The sequence below is a fragment of the Bombyx mandarina genome, chromosome 07, assembly GCF_030267445.1.
Source record: "Bombyx mandarina strain Sakado chromosome 07, ASM3026744v2".
Taxonomy (NCBI): Eukaryota; Metazoa; Arthropoda; class Insecta; order Lepidoptera; family Bombycidae; genus Bombyx; species Bombyx mandarina.
In genome coordinates this window covers 11,874,823-11,893,881 of record NC_143214.1, presented here as the reverse complement: position 1 = coordinate 11,893,881, position 19,059 = coordinate 11,874,823, and the positions used below count along the sequence as shown (strand labels likewise).

The 19,059-nt window shown below is 38.9% G+C and overlaps 1 protein-coding gene across 2 annotated transcripts; it reads right to left on the bottom strand.

The window, feature by feature from the left end:
* Nucleotides 1-400: 400 nt before the first annotated feature.
* Chi-h (chitinase) lies at nucleotides 401-13,152 on the bottom strand. Of its 2 annotated transcripts, none has more exons than XM_089728796.1 (2): nucleotides 12,994-13,152; nucleotides 401-2,685 (listed from the first exon to the last, which is right to left on the bottom strand). In XM_089728796.1, the coding sequence occupies exons 1-2, from the start codon at nucleotides 13,097-13,099 to the stop codon at nucleotides 1,010-1,012; spliced, it is 1,782 nt and encodes a 593-aa protein (XP_089584922.1). In that variant the 5' UTR covers nucleotides 13,100-13,152; the 3' UTR covers nucleotides 401-1,009. The 2 variants fall into 2 exon arrangements, with proteins under 2 accessions (XP_089584922.1, XP_089584923.1); XM_089728797.1 differs by lacking the exon at nucleotides 12,994-13,152 and adding an exon at nucleotides 4,274-4,378.
* Nucleotides 13,153-19,059: the final 5,907 nt, after the last annotated feature.

Genomic DNA, 19,059 nt, shown 5'->3' with positions numbered 1-19,059 from the left:
AATAGCTACTGGAGCCCATCTACAACGTAAATGCGCCACCCACCTTGAGGTATTAGTTCTAAAGTCTCAGTATAGCTACAACGGCTGCGCCACCCTTCAAACCGAAACGCATTACTGCCTTATGGCAGAAATAGGCGGGGTGGTGGTACCTACCCGTGCGGACTCACAAGAGGTCCTACCACCAGTAAAAATCATCATTATCAGCCTCTCCAATTGCAAGCCATTAAGCACGATCCTCGGCTTTTCCCATCCAGCCTCGGCTTCTCTCTCATCTCTCAATATTTACTATGCAAAACGTAATTTTCAGAATACCATCCTTTGACTGACATAGTTTAGTCGATATTTCAGAGTTGCATCCATTGACTAGCTTAGCTTAGTCGATACAATAAAACAACGTAACTTTAACGTAATTTGTTTATTGAACAATCATCCGTCCATACAAATTTGAGACCGAACTTATAACACTAGCTTAAATATTACAATCACATTTTTCATTTACCATACAATAATAATATGATCAGAACCAAAAAATACAATTCGCGCGCTGTATATATTAAATGAATGGGCTGGTCATTTTAGCCGGACAACCGATAACCGTTGCGATAAACGCGTTCTTGAGTGGAGACCGCGAATTGGAAAACGCAGTGCGGGACGCCCTTAGGCTCGGTGGAGTGATGATGGGGGTGCAGGGTGGCTGGCAGGAACTGGATGAGAGAAGCCGAAAATCCTGCTCAGTGGCGAACAATTGGAGAGGCCTATGTGTATCAGTGGACTGCTATAGGCTGATGATGATGATGATAATGATGATGACACTAATCACAACGCTAAGCCTCATACCGCCTCATACGAAACAAAGAAATACAATTTTAATCATAATCACAATTACAAAACGTTCACTAAATAAATCATGTAAATATAATAAAAAAAACGCTTAGACTGTGAAATGATGAAAATCACAAAGTTTTTTGATTCCGATCAGTTATTCGAATCCAAATCAGCCAAGCTAACCCTAAGCGGAATTTCCTAAGCCCATATTCATAGCGTTCAGGATATCGCCATTGTCAGCGTCTATTTCCCAAGCGAACAGTCCACCAAGCTTATTGTTCCTCACGTATTTCCCCTTCTCAATAACTGATCTTGCGTCATCATAAGTCACCAGATCGCCGGTTGTAGGATTCCACACGTATGGAGCTTGAGCAACTTTATCGTAAAAGTACTGCCATGTTCCTGAAGTGATGCCATTCACGATCTCCCTATAGTCCACCACACCGTCCTGCCAAGTTCCCTTAACTGGACCATTGGCAACTCCAGTGAAGGGTATGTCGTCGTTGTAGTCGTGAACTCCAGTCCAACCACGTCCGTACATAGCAACACCGACAACCAGCTTTTTGGGCTGGACACCTTGGGTCAGCAGGTACCTGATACCGAAGTCGGTGGTGTAAGTTTCCTTAGGACTCCAAGATGGAGCATATAGAGCAGTCTGGTGTCCCAGAGTGTCGTTAGACCAGGCACCCTTGAAGTCGTAGCTCATAACGAAGATATGGTCCATGTATTTCTGGGCTTCCTTGTAGTTCACGACTTGGATCTTGTCCCAACCGGCGCTGATGGCAGAGGTCAACTCGTAAGTTCTACCAGTCTCAGCCGCCAGCTCATCCAACATTTGACGTAATTCCTTCATGAGCTGAACGTATACATCTCCGTCTTTAGGACTACCGAGATCAGGGTTAGCGCCTTTGCCACCTGGGAACTCCCAATCAATGTCGACACCATCGAAGAACTTCCAAGTTTGAAGGAAGTCTTTCACGGAGGCAACGAAACGATCACGCTTGGTTTTGTCGGTAAAGAAGAAGAAAGGATCGGCCAATGTCCAGCCACCAATTGAAGGTAAGACCTTTAAGCCAGTATTCGCTTGTTTCAACTGCATCAGCTGCCCGAAGTTACCTTTGTAGGGCTCGTTCCAGGACGACAATCCCTTTTGAGGTTTCTGCAGGGCCGCCCAGGGATCGTGGATAGAAACTTTGAAGTCTTCACGGCCGCTGCATGAACGTTGTAGTGCTTGAAAACTGCCCTCAATTTCTTTCAAACTGTCATTGATGCCATCACCACCACAAATCGGAATGAAGCCGTAGAGTAAATGAGTCAGGTTCGGTACCGGGACGCGGTCCACAGGGAACTTTCTAGGATACACACCCCATTCGACGAAGTAAGCGCCCACCACTTTTCCCGAAGTCTGCTTGAAGGGCTTATTTTTCTCACCAATAGAATAATCGAGAGGCCTCAAATGGCTACCATCAGTGTCAGCTACTACGATTTCGACGCCCTCGCTAGAGCTGCATCCGTCTGAGTTGCAGAGCTCGACCTGCATCTGGTATCTTCCGCCCTTCTTCACTTTGAAAGCGGCCGATGTGGCACTGCCGACACCGCTCCAGACTTCCTTCCCATCGAGCAGGACTCTGGACTTGTCGGCCGCGTCGCCGGTCCACACGTTCCAGTTGACGGAGACGTCGGCGGCGTCCTTCTTGGTCACGAGCTGGTTGTAAGCTGTGGCCGCTTGGTTGACTTCAACGATCGCGAACGTGCGCTCGCCCCAGCCGAGGTTCGGTTTCCCTGGCGGGCCGCAGGAGCCGACGGCGAACGCGGCCGCCGCGAAAACGAGCGCTATCATCCGATGCCCCATAACTGGTTCTACAAAAAAGCAAACAAGTAAACGTGAGACGCGCCTCACATCCAACTGCCAAATGGAAACTGGAGTCGTATTCTCGTGGTATCTTTTATATATCATTCGGTATTGTAGGCCAACCGCTAGCACGGGGGGCCCGCATTGTGGACGCAGCGTCTTCGGATGCTGAGCTAAATAATAATAATCGTTAGCACAGTTTAAGGATTACGGTCACGTTAGTGGGCCGGTCAAGGTGACGGGTTTATTTTATTTTTTCTTTCTTTTTTAATTGTGCGATGTTTGTTTGTTGTTTTGACAGAACGCGCGGCGTAGGGATGAGCAATGCGAGTCCGTTACGAAGCAATGATTCATTGCATTGTAATGTTTTTTTATCGTATTGATTTTGCTTGAAATCATTAATAAGCTACGCTGATGCTTTTTTAAGTTGAACATATTTTATCATCGTTGTGTACAAATAACGCTTATGAAGATGCTGTCTCTTCAAGTTCACTATTGTTTTTTTATTGCTATCGATGGTAGCTAAAATGCTAGCAGCCCAATCGTGAGCACCCGTAACCCATTTCACGTAACCTACAAGTTGCACATCCTAAGCCGCTTCAGCAAGAATGAGACTAATAATGGTCTAGTTACTTTGACTACTGCATCACGAAATCAGTTTGCAGTGTCCGTGCTCACATGAATGCAATTTACATTCAGATTTTGGTTGAGTTTTTTTTTTGTTTCCGATGTGAGTAGCATGACATGATAATACATTTATTTTTCTTACAAAAGAATTGACTTCGACAAAATAAAATGTAGTCGAAATCAATGAAATACCTATTATTAAGGATACCTCAAAAAGTATTGGGCTAGTCTTGGTAAAACTTTTAATGGAACCACACGAGAAGAAATAGAAGTTGAGTAAAAATCAAGAATCATTAAAATCGGTTCACTCAGAAAATGTTCTGCACTTACTAACACATGCGAATTGAAAACCTCATATTTTTTGAAGTCGGCTAAGCACAAACAAAGGCCGTTATTTAACAAAACCAATTAAATATATCTGCATAAAGAAACACGCTTATAGCAGGCCGAACCAAAGAGTAAATCATTTTTTTATCCGATTTTAATTCCAGTCAGGATATAAGATATCAAATTACAAAATTATTTTAGTGTCGTCGGTTTTTTGATAACGAGTAAAAATTTTCAAATTAATGGGTGGATGAAAATAGCGTTCAAAGATTTCGTTACACGTCGCATAGCTGATGATGCTGACGATGGCCTAAACAAAACTCATTTTACGGCTTAAACTTGCGTTTATTATAGTCATGAAAACTATTTTTTTTATGATTGAAGTATTACTGGTGACCCGGAGGTTTATATATTTTTTTCTTTTTTATCACTCCACGTTAACTGTTCCCGTGATAAGTTCGTAAAGAACTTGTGTTACAGGTACTAGATAACGGATATAAATGTAAATTTTTTATTATACACATACATATATTTAATATACACCCATAACCCTGGAAAAGACATTTATATATATCATACAAATATCTTCCCTTGGCGGGATTCGAACCCGCGACCGCCTTGTGTAGTGACCATGTCACTTACCACTACACCAGACGACCGTTTACAGTTTGACCAGGACAGGTGGGCGAGCAAAGGCTCAGCCAGGAGGGGTGGGATTTGTTAACAGCTGCCCGAGCGCCTCCGAAGAAGACCTAACAACATAGATTAGGGAAAAAAGACTATACTTAAGACGTGTATAGAAGATTCGTACCTCTGGAACCCGACGAAATCATATCACTAAAGCAACTCAAGCAAAATCAAACGTATGTACATACATTTTCCTCGAACCACTAATGATGACCAAACCGAATTATCTAATTGCCTTGTATTTTATCAGTAGATAAACATTTACTTAAAGAAATGATTCACATTTTCAAAATCATGTTTGTATCGCTCATTTGTAAGTTCACAAATGTCACGTTTTTTTGTTGTTGCTTTAGATGGGTGGACGAGCTCACGACCCACCTGGTTTTAAGTGGTTACTGGACCAGTTTTACTGGTGGTAGGACCTCTTGTGAGTCCGCGCGGGTGGCCACCACCGCCCTGCCTATTTCTGCCGTGAAGCAGTGATGCGTTTCGGTTTGAAGGGTGGGGCAGCCGTTGTAACTATACTGAGACCTTAGAACTTATATCTCAAGGTGGGTGGCGCATTTGCGTGTTGAATGTCTATGGACTCCAGTAACCACTTAACACCGGGTGGGCTGTGAGCTCGTCCACCCATCTTAGCAATAAATAAAAAAAAGCCCGTTGACGTCCACAACGTAAATACCGGTTTTTGTACTACAGCCAGCCAGTCAAATTGAAACGCATTACTGCTTCACGGCAGAAATAAACAGGATCGTGGTGCCTACCCGTGCTGGCTCCAAAGACGCCCATTACCATCAGTAAAACGACACGCCAGATCGCGAAAACAAATCATTCTCATTATATATAGATTTTATTGTTCAATGATTAAGTACATTACTAGTCCAGCCCAGCTACTGATTATGGAATATTAAATATTATAATTTTCGTGTCGCATCTCTATTAATTATAATACTAGTTAAACATCGGGTCTGCACTCTAATCACTATTTTTATTTATTGCGTAAATGGCAAATTGCTCGTTCAATTGGATTCTACACTCGGTCTTATCGTGTCATCGTGTGGGTAGATATTAATGAAAGAAACTTTCGGTTACCATTACTCTTCAAATGTCCTTTAAGGTTATCTAGAAATCAATTAGCGTTCTAAGAAGCTGTATCCATCTGACTCTTCAGATGAATCAACATCTTCCCTGCCGTGACTCGGCCTTAAGTGGCTACCGTAATCCATCAAAATCATAGTCCGTTACTCTTGGCAGAGCAGTAGGGATAATGTGAAATCCCTGTCCATTATAACCTTTTTTTATTTTTTTTATTGCATAGATGGGTGGACGAAATCACAGCTCACCCGGTGTTAAGTAGTTACTGGAGCCCATAGATATTTACAACGTAAATGCTGCCACCCACCTTGAAATATGAGTGCTAAGGTCTCAGTATAGTTATAATGGCTGCCCCACCCTTCAAACCGAAACGCATTACTGCTTCACGGCAGAAATAGCCTTGACAGCTGTTCTAAATAATCGCACTGCTGTTCTAAATAATTATTATTTATTATTATTACACGGTAAGTAATCCATAGATATCATAAATTGAACATCGCCATATGTATAGCTATCATCGCTCCTTTGAAACCGCAGCTAGTTGGTTTATTACCCACTCGCGTGGACTTGTAATACGCCCTAATACAATGTCAAAGGTTAGACGAATATAAAGCTCATTCGATTTAAAATCAGAATCGGAGAGGGTAAGCGCAAAGTGGGTCCAGTCTTGGGAAGCAATAACGAAGTCTTAGTTACATTGACAATATTAGACGTTTCAAATTCGGATGCCATTAGATTCTTCTCCTGTGTTTACGGGTAACAAAAGCGCATACATATGTTTGCATTCAGCGCCGGTTTACCGAAAATCCTTAACAAAGACACCAAACGATTGCTGTTGCCTTATGGAATCATAAAAAACTGAACTAAAGAAGTAGTCGGAGGACTATCCCGTTCGACTACCTTCCTAAAGAAGACTTTCTTCCTTCTCTTCTTCATCCATCAAAAAACAAAACAATTGTGTGAAAAACACACTAACAAACAAAACATTAAGACACTTAGTTGTTTACTATAAGCACCCGCATTTCAAAAACTGTCAAACAAAAGTCATTGATATTATGTAATGAGGATTTCTTGATAAGAAATTGTGTTGTACATTTATGGCACAGCAGTGCGTGGGTGCCTCTCGATTCAGTGGTCGTCGGTTTGAGGATTGACCACATTTTACCGCAACACGGCAAAAAGATTCAACACCCTTCTCTTAACGAACAAGTGAAGTTCCATCTTTGCGTCCAAACACGAGTTTAGTAACTTAAATGTGGGTTCTACGAAGCAGTCCGTATTCGTAAATACCATAATGTATTTTAACAAATTATGTGACATTCCTATTGCCTAGCTTAAGATCTGTCTTTGTCATAATTTATATTTTAGTTTAGAATAAGCTTAGCTAGAACTTAGTTTTTAGCGTATTTTTTTGAACATGGACGTTAGTTTAGCTTGAGCTTTGTCGCGTATTCTTCAACATTTCTGCCTGAGAAGACATCGGTATAAGCTTCGCAAAACGACATCTCGAGATTGCCTATGATCTCTAAAATCTCGCATTAAACTTTTTAGAACAGCGGGTCTTTTTGGTTCTCGGTTTTACGTTAACTAGTCTATATCGTCTATATCAGGTGAGACCATGGACTCGTAATAGCTGAGCAGGTCCTCAGACAAAAGTTGGCCATTCATGAAGGAAGACTTGGCTGTTTGAAATTATGGAATCTGTCCACATAAAGGTCTTTTACCGTCGAATATAGAGGTCCACCTAAGCGAAATGGTAAGTGGAATGCATGGACATCATTATAAATAATTGAGACGCACTTCAAAACGCGAGGTGGTCTAAAAGCAACAGTATCCTCGTTCCCTTTAAGTCGAGTTATTCTATGGCATATGCCCAATCAAGCCGTTTTTTTCCTACCTATGCTGATAGCCTTGAGAGGCTATTTCAGCTTCTCCTTGACTTGTAGGTGAGCTCACGGGGCTCAAACCGGAGTGTTGCTAACACTGGCCCTAGCAAGAGCAGTGCTTCGCAGAATCAACCACCGGATCGGAAACGCGACCCACTGAGAAGATCCGGCGAGAAACTCGGTGGGCATCAAGCCCTCAACACTTACCATCATACGGCTAATACCGTTACCACAAACACGACTGATGCGGGTCACATTTCGAAATGTCAGCTAATACAGTTCTCCGTAATGATCACGTTAATTGGAACGATACAGTACTTTCTGAAGTGAAATAAAGCGTTCGAATCAGAACAATACCGGGTTTGTCTCTTTAAAGACGCCATTAAGTAATTTTCAATCGGGTTCCGGACAATTAAATTATTATACAAATTAATTTTTAACGGTAGGCTTTTAGCGGCTTGGTTCTGCCCCTGGCATCGCTGATGTCCATGGGCGACGGTAACCACTCACCATCAGATGGGCCGTATGCCCGTCTGCCTTCAAGGTGCAATAAACACAATAGTGTTCTATTATGTAGCCTTGAAATTCCTTTCGGAAGCCTCGACTGGCTTACCTAATTAGAACCGCAAAAAATACAGTATTATTATTGTGTATCTTTATTTCAGTAAATAAACCATAACATTTTATTAGTAACAATTAAGTACTTATATTTTTTAATAGATTTTATGACCTGGTAACTAAGACCTTTAGGTCAAGTCTTATTTTAATTTTAATGAAAACTTTTTTATATGGAAAATGAAATGAAGACGAAAACCAAATGAAATGAAATTTCATGAGATAATATAGGATGAAATATAATCTCAGTAACATGGTGGTCATTTTACTGAGACTTTTTAAGTGGACTTTTTGGAGGATCCCGAGAAGTTACCTTCAGCGGCTTTGTTTCATTTTCTCACATTTGTGCACTATCACCGATACTAAGCAGTTAATAAACCACCGTTATTACACAGTTAAATCTGATGAAACACTAAATAGAAAAAAATAAAAACAACACACAACTTCACTCCTCGCGTTCCCGCCAAAAAGTCCCAATTACTTATAACCTATGTTAGTAACTGAAAAACCTAACACATAATTTTATTAAAATTTCTTACACTTTTTTTTTGTTGTTCTAATTATTTCAAGACGGTACCCTAAAAATCAAAATCGTCGAACTGGGCCGGAATTAGCATACAATGCTAATACAGAGGTTATCGACCTCCACGACAACCGACCGCAACAATGCAAGGCTGAGGCTACTTTACGACTATACGAGGCGGACAGAGTCGCATAACGCTTTAAGATATGATAAATTTTCTGCCAATGCCCATGGACCACACTTGTGTGTTACAGCTATCTTATCGAAAAATCCTGTATTTATGATTATAGCAACGATTACACGTACCATCGGTTGATGTCCATGGACCACACTTGTGTGTTACAGCTATCTTACAGAAAAAACTGGTATTGATGATTATGGCAACAATTACACGTACCATTTACCGATGTCCATGGACTACACTTGTGTGTTACAGCTATCTTACAGAAAAAATTGGTATTGATGATTATGGCAACGATTACACGTACCATCTACCGATGTCCATGGACCACACTTGTGTGTTACAGCTATCTTACCGAAAAAACTAGTATTGATGATTATGGCATCGATTACACGCACCAAGTGACACAGTATTTAGCAGCCCTTGACTGCCGGCCCCCAGAGTCATGGGTTCGATTTCCACATCGGGCAAATAGTTGGGAAGTCGTCGTGGCCTCAATGATAAGACGTCGGGTGCATTCGTATCTAGCGATGCAACGATGTTAGAATCCCACAGGTGGGTACCATTTTTTCTAATGAAATACGTACTTAACAAATGTTCACGATTGACTTCCACGGTGAAGGAATCACATCGTGTAATAAAAATCAAACCCGCAATATTATAATTTGCGTAATTACTGATGGTAGGACTTCTTGTGAGTCCGCACGGGTAGGTACCACCGCCCTGTCTACTTCTGCCGTGAAGCAGTAATGCGTTACGGCTTGAATGGTGGGACAGCCGTTGTAACTATACTGAGACCTTAGAACTTACATGTCAAGGTTGGTGGCTCATTTATGTAAACGTCTATGGGCTCCAGTAACCACTTAACACCAGGTGGGCTGTGAGCTCGTCCACCAATCTAAAGCAATAACAAATAATCGTATGATGAACTTGTTTGTTTAATCTATATCTGGGTATTATATATTTATGTATGTACATAACAACCATACAACACCCATATATATAAAGCATGTTTATCAGTCTCTGTTTGATGACCTTATGTGGTTACAATATAATTCTTTATTATTTTAAAATGTTAATTAAATTTTTATTTAAATTAATAATTGGGAACAAATCACTCACGGTCATCCGAGCCCAATTTAGAATTCCCTGTGTTCTGTGTACCATAGACTGATTAAATGTATATATATATATATACAGACAATTAACACTCAGACAAAGAGCAAACAAACCTGTTCGTCACACGAATAATTTCCCGATGTGGGAATCAAACCCACGACCCTCGGCACAACAGTCGCTAACTTCAGCACCGCCAAGACAACTGTTGTAACTATACTTGAGACCTTAGATCTTATATCTCAAGGTGGGTGGCGCATTTACGTCGTAGATGTCTATGGGCTCCAGTTACCACTTAACACCAGGTGGGCTGTGAGCTCGTCCACCCACCTAAGCAATAAAAATTTTTTTTTGTTACTTCTTTATATTGGATAAACAAAAAATATTATCTTTGCACGGTATACTAGAAAACCTATTTAACATAACTAATAGACACGAAAACAAACTTATAATATGCCAACGGTATTTAATTAATTAATATAATAGACTGGTGCTAGGACCTCTTGTGAGTCCGCGCGGGTGGGTACCACCACCCCGCCTACTTCTGCCGTAAAGCAGTAATGCGTTTCGGTTTGAAAGGTGGGGCAGCCGTTGTAACTTACTTGAGACCTTAGAACTTGTATCTCAAGGTGGGTGGCGCATTTACGTTGTGGATGTCTATGGGCTCCAATAACCACTTAACACCAAGTGGGCTGTGAGCTCGTCCACCTATCTAAGCAATAAAAATAATAAAAAAATTATAATATTAACTATTTCGATTGATAACTACGAATATTGTTTAATTAATAAATCGCAACGTAACGACGCATTTCAAAAATTCCCTAATTGAAAACTCTTGTCTGGAAGAGATCGCTTTTAGCGGTTAGACCGTCTATTGTACAAATTAAGCTTGTCAAATGACCGATAATCATTGTTCATTGTGTTTTAGTGCGCATTAAGGTATGCTTTCTCTGTTTATAAGCACGCAGATGAGCAAGTTGACCTTTGCACTTGTCATAAAAAAACCTATAGTAAAAAAATCCCTGACATTGTCCGTGAACCCAAGAGTAATCTACAAACTTTCTTGGACTGCACCGAGCCGGCTAAATGCAATCTCAGAGGGCATTACGCACGCGAGCCACGCAGAGGTCATTCAACTACAAACCGGCTGGAAGGAGTATTCATGACAGCTGACAAAGGTTACGACGCGAATTGTGTAAGAATGTGAGCAGAGACAAACAAAAATATTTCTCGAAAGGCCTCATCGATTGACCTTCGTCACGTCAACCCTCCTGGTTATTGTCAGACATTGGCTAATCATTAGACCATTTTTTTGTAAGTAGGCACAAGAGACAACGTGGTTAGATATGATGGCTTTGTGCCAAAGTCTTCCTGTGATTGTCGTAAAAAGACACTAGAGAAGTCACCCGGGAATTGGCAGAAGTGTTCTATGAATATCTGATTAGGGCGTATTGAAAACATCCACGGGTAGGTGCCGCCAAGCTCTCATCCCTACGCACCTGATGGGTGGGACAGCTGTTATAGAAATAGGGATTTGGACTTCATGTGATGTGATATCTAAGGACTCTTGTAACCATATAGGACCAGGTGAGCCGTGAGCACGCTCACAAATCCTAACAATAAAAATATTGTGGTCGCTCTTTGCGAATTCAGTGAACTTATTTTAGTCTGCTAATGAAAACTCATGTATGAGCTAGGTGCTTTGTAGCATTGAATACGCTTTTTTTCCTTATTACTGTATTATGAATCACGTCATTGAAATATTCAATGATATTCGATCATTGGAATATTCAATGACGTTTGAAAATTTAAAAGTATACATCATAATTCCTTTAAAGTCGAATTCTAAAAATAATTTTGCCTTCATTAAGGAATTTGTGTACGTACGCACTTAAATTGCCCTGATTTAAAAATTTAAATTCACCGATATACGTTCTTTTTTTTTTGAAAATAAACATTGAAAAAAATACGTGTTTATAGGAACATAAAAGAAACAAAAATAAATAATGGTTATTCCGATAAAGGTGATTTAAAAACATTCACAAAATCGAAACCGTAATGAAGCACCTAAGAAGTGGTTTCTGCAAATGAAAATAAACTTTAAGCTCAAGACTTACACAATATTTTCCTTTCAACAATCAAATATCGCACATTATCGAGAAAGGATACATTTTCAATAAATTCGATGCACTTTTTACAAATTTATTATTCTCACTAACAAGAATCGCAATAAAACGTATGTGAATGAGATAAGAGCTAAAATTGTATTAATTTTATTTTCGAACGTTACTAAATAGTTTTGTGTAACATTTTCGGATTTTGAATCACAATAACAATGTACCAAGTGTACTAAACATATCTTATTTTATATGCGATAAAGTCTAAAATTGCTTAACCGTTTTTCGACGATTAATTAAATTTGTTAACGGTGTTAGCATGGCATTCTATACATTATTTTGTGAACGCTAAAGTTTAATATTGCTTGAATGTCGTTGCTTCTTGCTCTCGATTTGCCAAGGGACAAGTAACGGTAATAATAACGGTGAAATAATATACGATTATCCTTTGTAAGATTATTTGAAGTTGGTACTTTGATATTTACGTTCAATGTTTTTATGTAAATGAAAAATACAGCTGATATTTATGTTTAGTTCACTGACTCCAATACAAAAATCATGAGTTTTGACTTATGTTAATATCAGCGGATGTGCAATGGCGAACTATGTGACCTTGCTGTGTAAGCCATAGTCGAAATTGACGCTGAAGGCAGTTTATTCCTTTGAATACATAGCTACACTTCTACAGTGCGAAAATGATTTTTGGTGTTTATCTTAATTATAAAAACAAAGAGTCACAGGTTAGACTAGTTTAAAACTAATAGAAGGAAAGTTATTGCGAAGGTTCAAGAGGGTTCAAGCGATAGCCGACATTAAAAGTTGTTACATTGACTCGAGCGTTCCAATTTTGAATTTTCGTATCGGTCTCGTCCGTATTACGATCTTGCTCGGACCGACTTCGGAGAAATTGCAACGGAATTTTTATTATTCTCTCAATTTTATTTATTTTTTATTTTAAAGAACATCTTTTCGAATAAAGAACGTCTGTTCTCTTCGATTTGTTTTCACTTTCACTTTGCTATTCGAACAAATAGCGTTCTGTTTATTTAAAAACAAAAAAAAACAACCATGTTAAAACAATCGAAACTCAAAATTGGAACGCGAACACTGTATTTGAAATACGAATTTAAAAAAAAACCCACGTCTCACAGAAGTTCCTTGCGCACAATCGCGTTCGCGGGCCGACACTAACACTAGCCGAGAATAGCCCCCCGAGGAAAACGTCACTGCACAATGCGAAGGGTCCATTAGTATTGCACCCGCGTACGAACCTTCGACAAAACCGACGAATGTCGATGACTTTTATTCAACATAATATAATAAAATTTAAATAATTTGTTTGTTTGCCGCGTTCGAAAAACACTTTCCGCAACAAATATGTTTTATAGTGTTTTACAATATCCGACGGAATTTATCTTTCGTTCCGTCACTCTCCGTAAATAGGAATAGGGAAAATAGGGTAAAGAAATACATCAATTAAAAAAAAAAAAAAATCATAATTTCATTTATTTTTATTTACATTACATCGATTTTTTTGCCTACCTATGCTAATAACATCAAGGTTACCTCTCCTTAATCGGACGTGTAGGCGAGCTCACGGGGCTCAACCTAGGAACTTTTCTAACACAAGCTCTGGCACGGACAATGCTTCGCAGAATCTACCACTGGATCGGAATCGCGATCCACTCAGAAGATCCACTGAGAAACTCAGCGGGCTCAAATATTATGAACGTATAGTATAACGTGGGTAATTAATTTAATAAAGTGAGTAAACAATTAATTGAGTATTTAATACATAGCGACTTGGCTATACCCCTGGCATTACCGGCGTCCATTAGCGACGACTTTATGAACATTTTTTTTCATTTCACCTAAAAAAACCGCTGACATAATTTGATCTCACTGAACCTGTGCTAATTATTCATACAATTTAATATAATAAATGTGATATGTAATGTAATATGTCAAATTTTGGTACAAATAAAGTAAATATGTCATGTAAATAATTACTAAACTTGTGGTAGAACGTCTTGTGAGTCCGCGCGGGTAGGTATCACAACTCTACCTATTTCTGCGATGAAACCTTTTGGTTTGAAGGGCAGGGCAGCAGTTGTGTTGTAAAATCCCTTCGAACTCATGTCTCGAGGTGGGTGGCGGCATTTACGTTGTAGACGTCTATGAGCTCCGGTAACAACTAAGTACCACGTGGGTCGTGAGCTCGATCCTTCCGAGCAATAAAAAAGACAGTAATTGGCCCGTGAAAATTGTAGAAAATACACTTAAATGCTTAAGTGCTACTTAATTAAGTATAGCAAGCTATTTGAATGAAAAGCACAATGCTTTTTGTTAATTCTTCATTTTACTACACATCATACTTTCGTATTCAACTCCAAGCCGATTCTTAACTCCAAAATGGACTTCTGCTAACATAACTCAGATTCTATTATTTTCACGCACTCTTTCAAATGAGACTTCTATTCTACGACTTATATCGTCGATGTCATTGAACTACGATAAGCGCTCAATGTGTTGTAAATTAGTATTAAGCTTCTCTTCTACCGCCACACCCTTACCAACGCAGTGGTATGGACGGTTCACCTCAAGCTGTTTAGAACTTGAGTCATCAATGATTTGAACCGTACAAAAAATCCACCCCGCGATATTCTCAACGCGCAATATAGTACAAAATAAAAAATAAAAATGTCATGTTAGCCATAATCTGAATACATTACGAAAAAAAAAATTAATTAATAAATAAATTAAAATTAATAAAATAATTAAAAAAATATATTCCATCCCGATATCGTATCGTTACGTATAAATCGTTTGAGTTATAAAACACCTAACACAATAACACACGGTCCAGTTCCTTAGCACGCGATCGGTCATTATCGAGCATTATAATTTTATACCACGTGTTTTGTTTATTAGAACGAAATAAAATTGTTTGTTTACAATCTTTCCAACGTGTAACAAACTAACAAACAATTCCACAGTAAACACTTCAATCTTCATTTTCATAAAACTGTTTTTAAGCAAAAAAAAAAACATCGACCGCCAATAAACAAATGCATTCGATTGTTTGAATTTTAAATATCGAACATCGGTGGTAGCGTTCTTCGTAATTACAAGAAGTTATATAACAAATCAAACGAATATGAGCCTCTTGACATTTGACAATAAAGTCTATGTTTGTACTAAACATGCACGAACCTCACGAGAAATAGATGAAAATCATCTTATAAATTAATACAGAAATAATTACTCTATGCTAAATGAAAACAAAATCGATTTTCCAATAATCAAAGAGCATAAGACATGTACTATTTAAAGTTTTAGCGTAGAATCCCGAGATTTTTAAATACACGAGAAATAAATACTTTTGTTCTCGTGAAATAAGAGCGATTTTCCCATTCACACAACACTAAACATTCGATCTTATTACTATGAGAACGAGAAGCTGCATTTAATTATTTGTTTAAATTAGAAATTTTATAAGAACTAGAGGTTCCGCAGTAGTCGAAATTCAACTATAATTAATTGGAATTGTGAGTCTGTACACTATTATGATTGTATTTTATACTTCTATAATCACAAATTTCGCCAAGACTACACTATAAAAAATATTAACAAAGGCAAACAATATTTAATCTCAATTTGACAACAGACGTCAAGAACAAAAGTTTGACAATAAATAGTATGCATGCGTGTGTGCGTCAAATACACAGTATGTAGTGTGTGTAATGATTTATGATTTAATGTGTCTTTATTGATTTAATGTATCTTTTACGCATTATTTTAAAAAAATATTAGCATTGTGCACTTCTTCTCTATATTCTTTATAAGTGTGGAACATTTCATACTCCTCCGTCCGCGCAACTTTCGTAAAAAGGGATACAAAGTTTTTGCTTCACGTATTAATATATAGATTCAAAGGACGCAAGGAACTGGATTGCGTTCGTAGACATGTACAAAACTAGGCGCAGGAGAGAAGATTGATTAGTTTTTAAATTGAAAAGTTAGTAATTAATCAAATTACGCTTTTAGTAGTTACTTGTACGCCTGATCGGTGGTACCGTGCGACATTTATTAACTACTAGCGACCCGCCCTCGCTTCGCTTCGGAAACATTAAATTTTATTATTGATATGCGAATCCCGCCATGTTGCGCGCGGTACGACAATAACTGCGGGTGACGCCGCGGGGCGAAGCTAGTCTAAAAAAAGTAGCTTTAGTTACTCCTTATATCATCAGCTACCTATTAGTGAAAGTCTCATCAAAATCGGTCCAGCCGTTCCAGAGACATATAGACAGACAGAAAGACAGACAAACAAACAGACAAAAAAAAAATTGTAAAAGTATATATTATCATATGCCAGTAGTAAAATGCGGTTATTTCAATATTACAAACAGACACTCTAATTTTATTTATATATATAGATATTATGTAACTACAATAACCTCTGCGAGTGTTGGCTCGAAGTATATTTGTTATTATTTTTTTGCATATCCCGAGCAAGAGCATTGACCACGAAGCTTGATCCCCCCCCCCCCCCCCCTCCCCCCGTATGTGTAAATTACCCGAAGTTTCGATAAAGAAGATAACTATTTAGTGTGCGTACGAACGTAATACCTTCACAGTTTTAGCCTATCTCCCTATATTTTTTTTGGGAACGAAGTTCCTTATGGGACCATGCGAAGGGGTAGGCGAACCGGGAAAAACGTCCGTAACGTAAGATTTTTTCTATTTAGTTCGTTATCAACAGATGTCGCTGCACGTAAATTCAACAATTCCTGAATCGCGATGACGAGATGTTACACAGTTGATAGTTGTTCTCGTATTTCTCTTGCTAAATCATACTTGCCTGGTGTAGGGGATACCGTGTATTATATTGCAGAGTGGTTGACCCTTGCGATTATTTTTATTTTTATCCAAAAAAAAATCATAATAAAAAATGTACATCCGAATAATTAGTTTCTTTATACCTCGAACAGAACTTAAAATTAATATTTTTATCCAGTGTCCCACGACACCACACATGTTTTTTATTTATAACTCTATATACTAGACAGTATAAAGGTGGACTAAATGCCATAGGCATTTTCTGACAGTCTACCTTAGGGGGGCACAGAGATGAAGCTTGATAGGTGTAGTGTTATAGTGATATTAGGTATAGATACAAATACTTGTACTTAAATAAACACATATACATAAATATATTCATGTACATAAATATATACAAAAAAAATATATAAATAAATATTATCAATTAGATGACTCTGCTAACTCTCTCAGAAACAGTTCTCGAACCCTCGTCTTAAACGCTTCACGTGTAGTGGCCGACCTTATTTTGAGTGGGAGCGCATTCCATAGAAGAAGAATAGATTGAACAGTGAAGGAAGAATGTAAAAAGTCAGAACTTAGAAGCAGTTCAGTCTTCCGAGATAGATGTCTTTGATCCGAATCTGCTCAGTGGGTAACAACTCCAATCGGGTGGTAAATTCAGCGTAATACTGCTCTTGCTAGGGCTAGTGCTAGCAAATTCTCTCTCTTCGTGAGTGGAATAACACTTTAGGCTACCAACGAATAAGTAAGGAAATAAATCTTTGAGTATTTTACAATAGGCTGGAACGGTTCTAACGTTACCGACATCCGACTGTGACAGTCTTCCATGGAACAGGCCAGGGGTTCCCACAATTATCTTGTCTACTGCTCACTTTGAGAAACAATTATTTTCCTGCGTCCCCATTTGTTAACCTTTTTTATTTTTTATTACCTAGTTGTGTGGACGAGCTCACAGCCCACCTGGTGTTAAGTGGTTACTGGAGCCCATAGACATCCACAACGTAAATGCGCCACCCACCTTGAGATATAAGTTCTAAGGTCTCAAGTATAGTTACAACGGCTGCCCCACCCTTCAAACCGAAACGCATTACTGCTTCACAGCAGTAATAGGCGGGGCGGTGGTACCTACCCGTGCGGACTCACAAGAGGTCCTACCACCAGTACAAGAGGTCTTACCACCAGTACAAGAGGTCCTACCACCAGTGCAAGAGGTCCTACCACCAGTACAAGAGGTCCTACCACCAGTGCACCAGTCACTTACTTAAAAATCACTAGAGCGAGAGCTCAGTCGGTGTCTAAGGGTCCTCCTAGATGTTATTATAAATCGCCTCCCAAGCCTCTACACAACCGCCACTCTTTAGATCTACAGCGTCCACAAGGGGGCGTCATCGCCCACTTTGATGAAGGCTGGAATAGGCCAACTCAGCTGCCTATCCAGAAGTGAGAGGATAAATCGTCATTCCCCGATATACTGATTTAGTTTTTTATAATCACCATTGCAAACAGACGTACGCGCTAACAGCAAGTATCCATCGTTGTTCAAGGACATCAGCAATGCCAAGATACAGCCACCATTTTAAGTTAGATTATTCATTATTGGTATTTATCCTTATTCCTCATCGCGTTTTAATGCCGCGATGGTAACCCTTTGTCTGTCCACACGTCCACTAAGCATTCTGGACACGAGCTTGAACAAGGCCAATGTACATTGTTGTGACACAGTGTGTTCAAAGACAGTAAGTCAACGTCAAAATTAAATTATTAATTCTTTTTTTTTTATGCTTAATCTTAAATTTATAAATTTCTCTTTTTTTCTGATTTTGATAGTGGACCACTGGTAACCATTTAACATCAGGTGGGCTGTGAGCCCGTCCACCCATCTAAGTCATAAAAAAACGGTAATCATTACTGAACAGGTAATACGACCCAAAACTATTATCTAAGCCTTAGAAATAAAATAGATTATTCAATGTTTTTTTTAAAAATTGTCTCACCGATTATGCTTGCACTACATAGAATCCATTTGTCCGATTTCGCAGTAGGAAACAATCATCGCTTGTTCCTTGTTATTGTACTGTCAGGCTAAATAATAAACACATTGGATAAATAAATAAATACACTGTATCACTCCACTATTGGGCCCTTGGCGTAATAATTAAAACCAGTTTTACGGTTTAATCACGAGCTCACTATTTTAATTTTATTATTTCAAGCCACGGGAAAGGAGTTTTATTTGGTTAGTTTAATTGTTAGATTCAATGGTTTAAGACAATATATTATTCATTGGTGGTAAAAAAAATACCATTTTTTATTGCTTAGATAGGTGGACGAGCTCACAGCCCACCAGGTGTTAAGTGGCTACT

What these genes read in the sequence shown, in the direction of transcription:
- Chi-h (XM_089728796.1), bottom strand. Translation starts at nt 13,099, where the DNA reads ATGGACCCTTCGCATTGTGCAGTGACGTTTTCCTCGGGGGGCTATTCT. An exon ending in GCAAGGAACTTCTGTGAGAC is followed by an intron (nt 2,686 to 12,993) that starts GTGGGTTTTTTT and finishes GCTTTTTTGTAG; the next exon opens with AACCAGTTATGGGGCATCGG.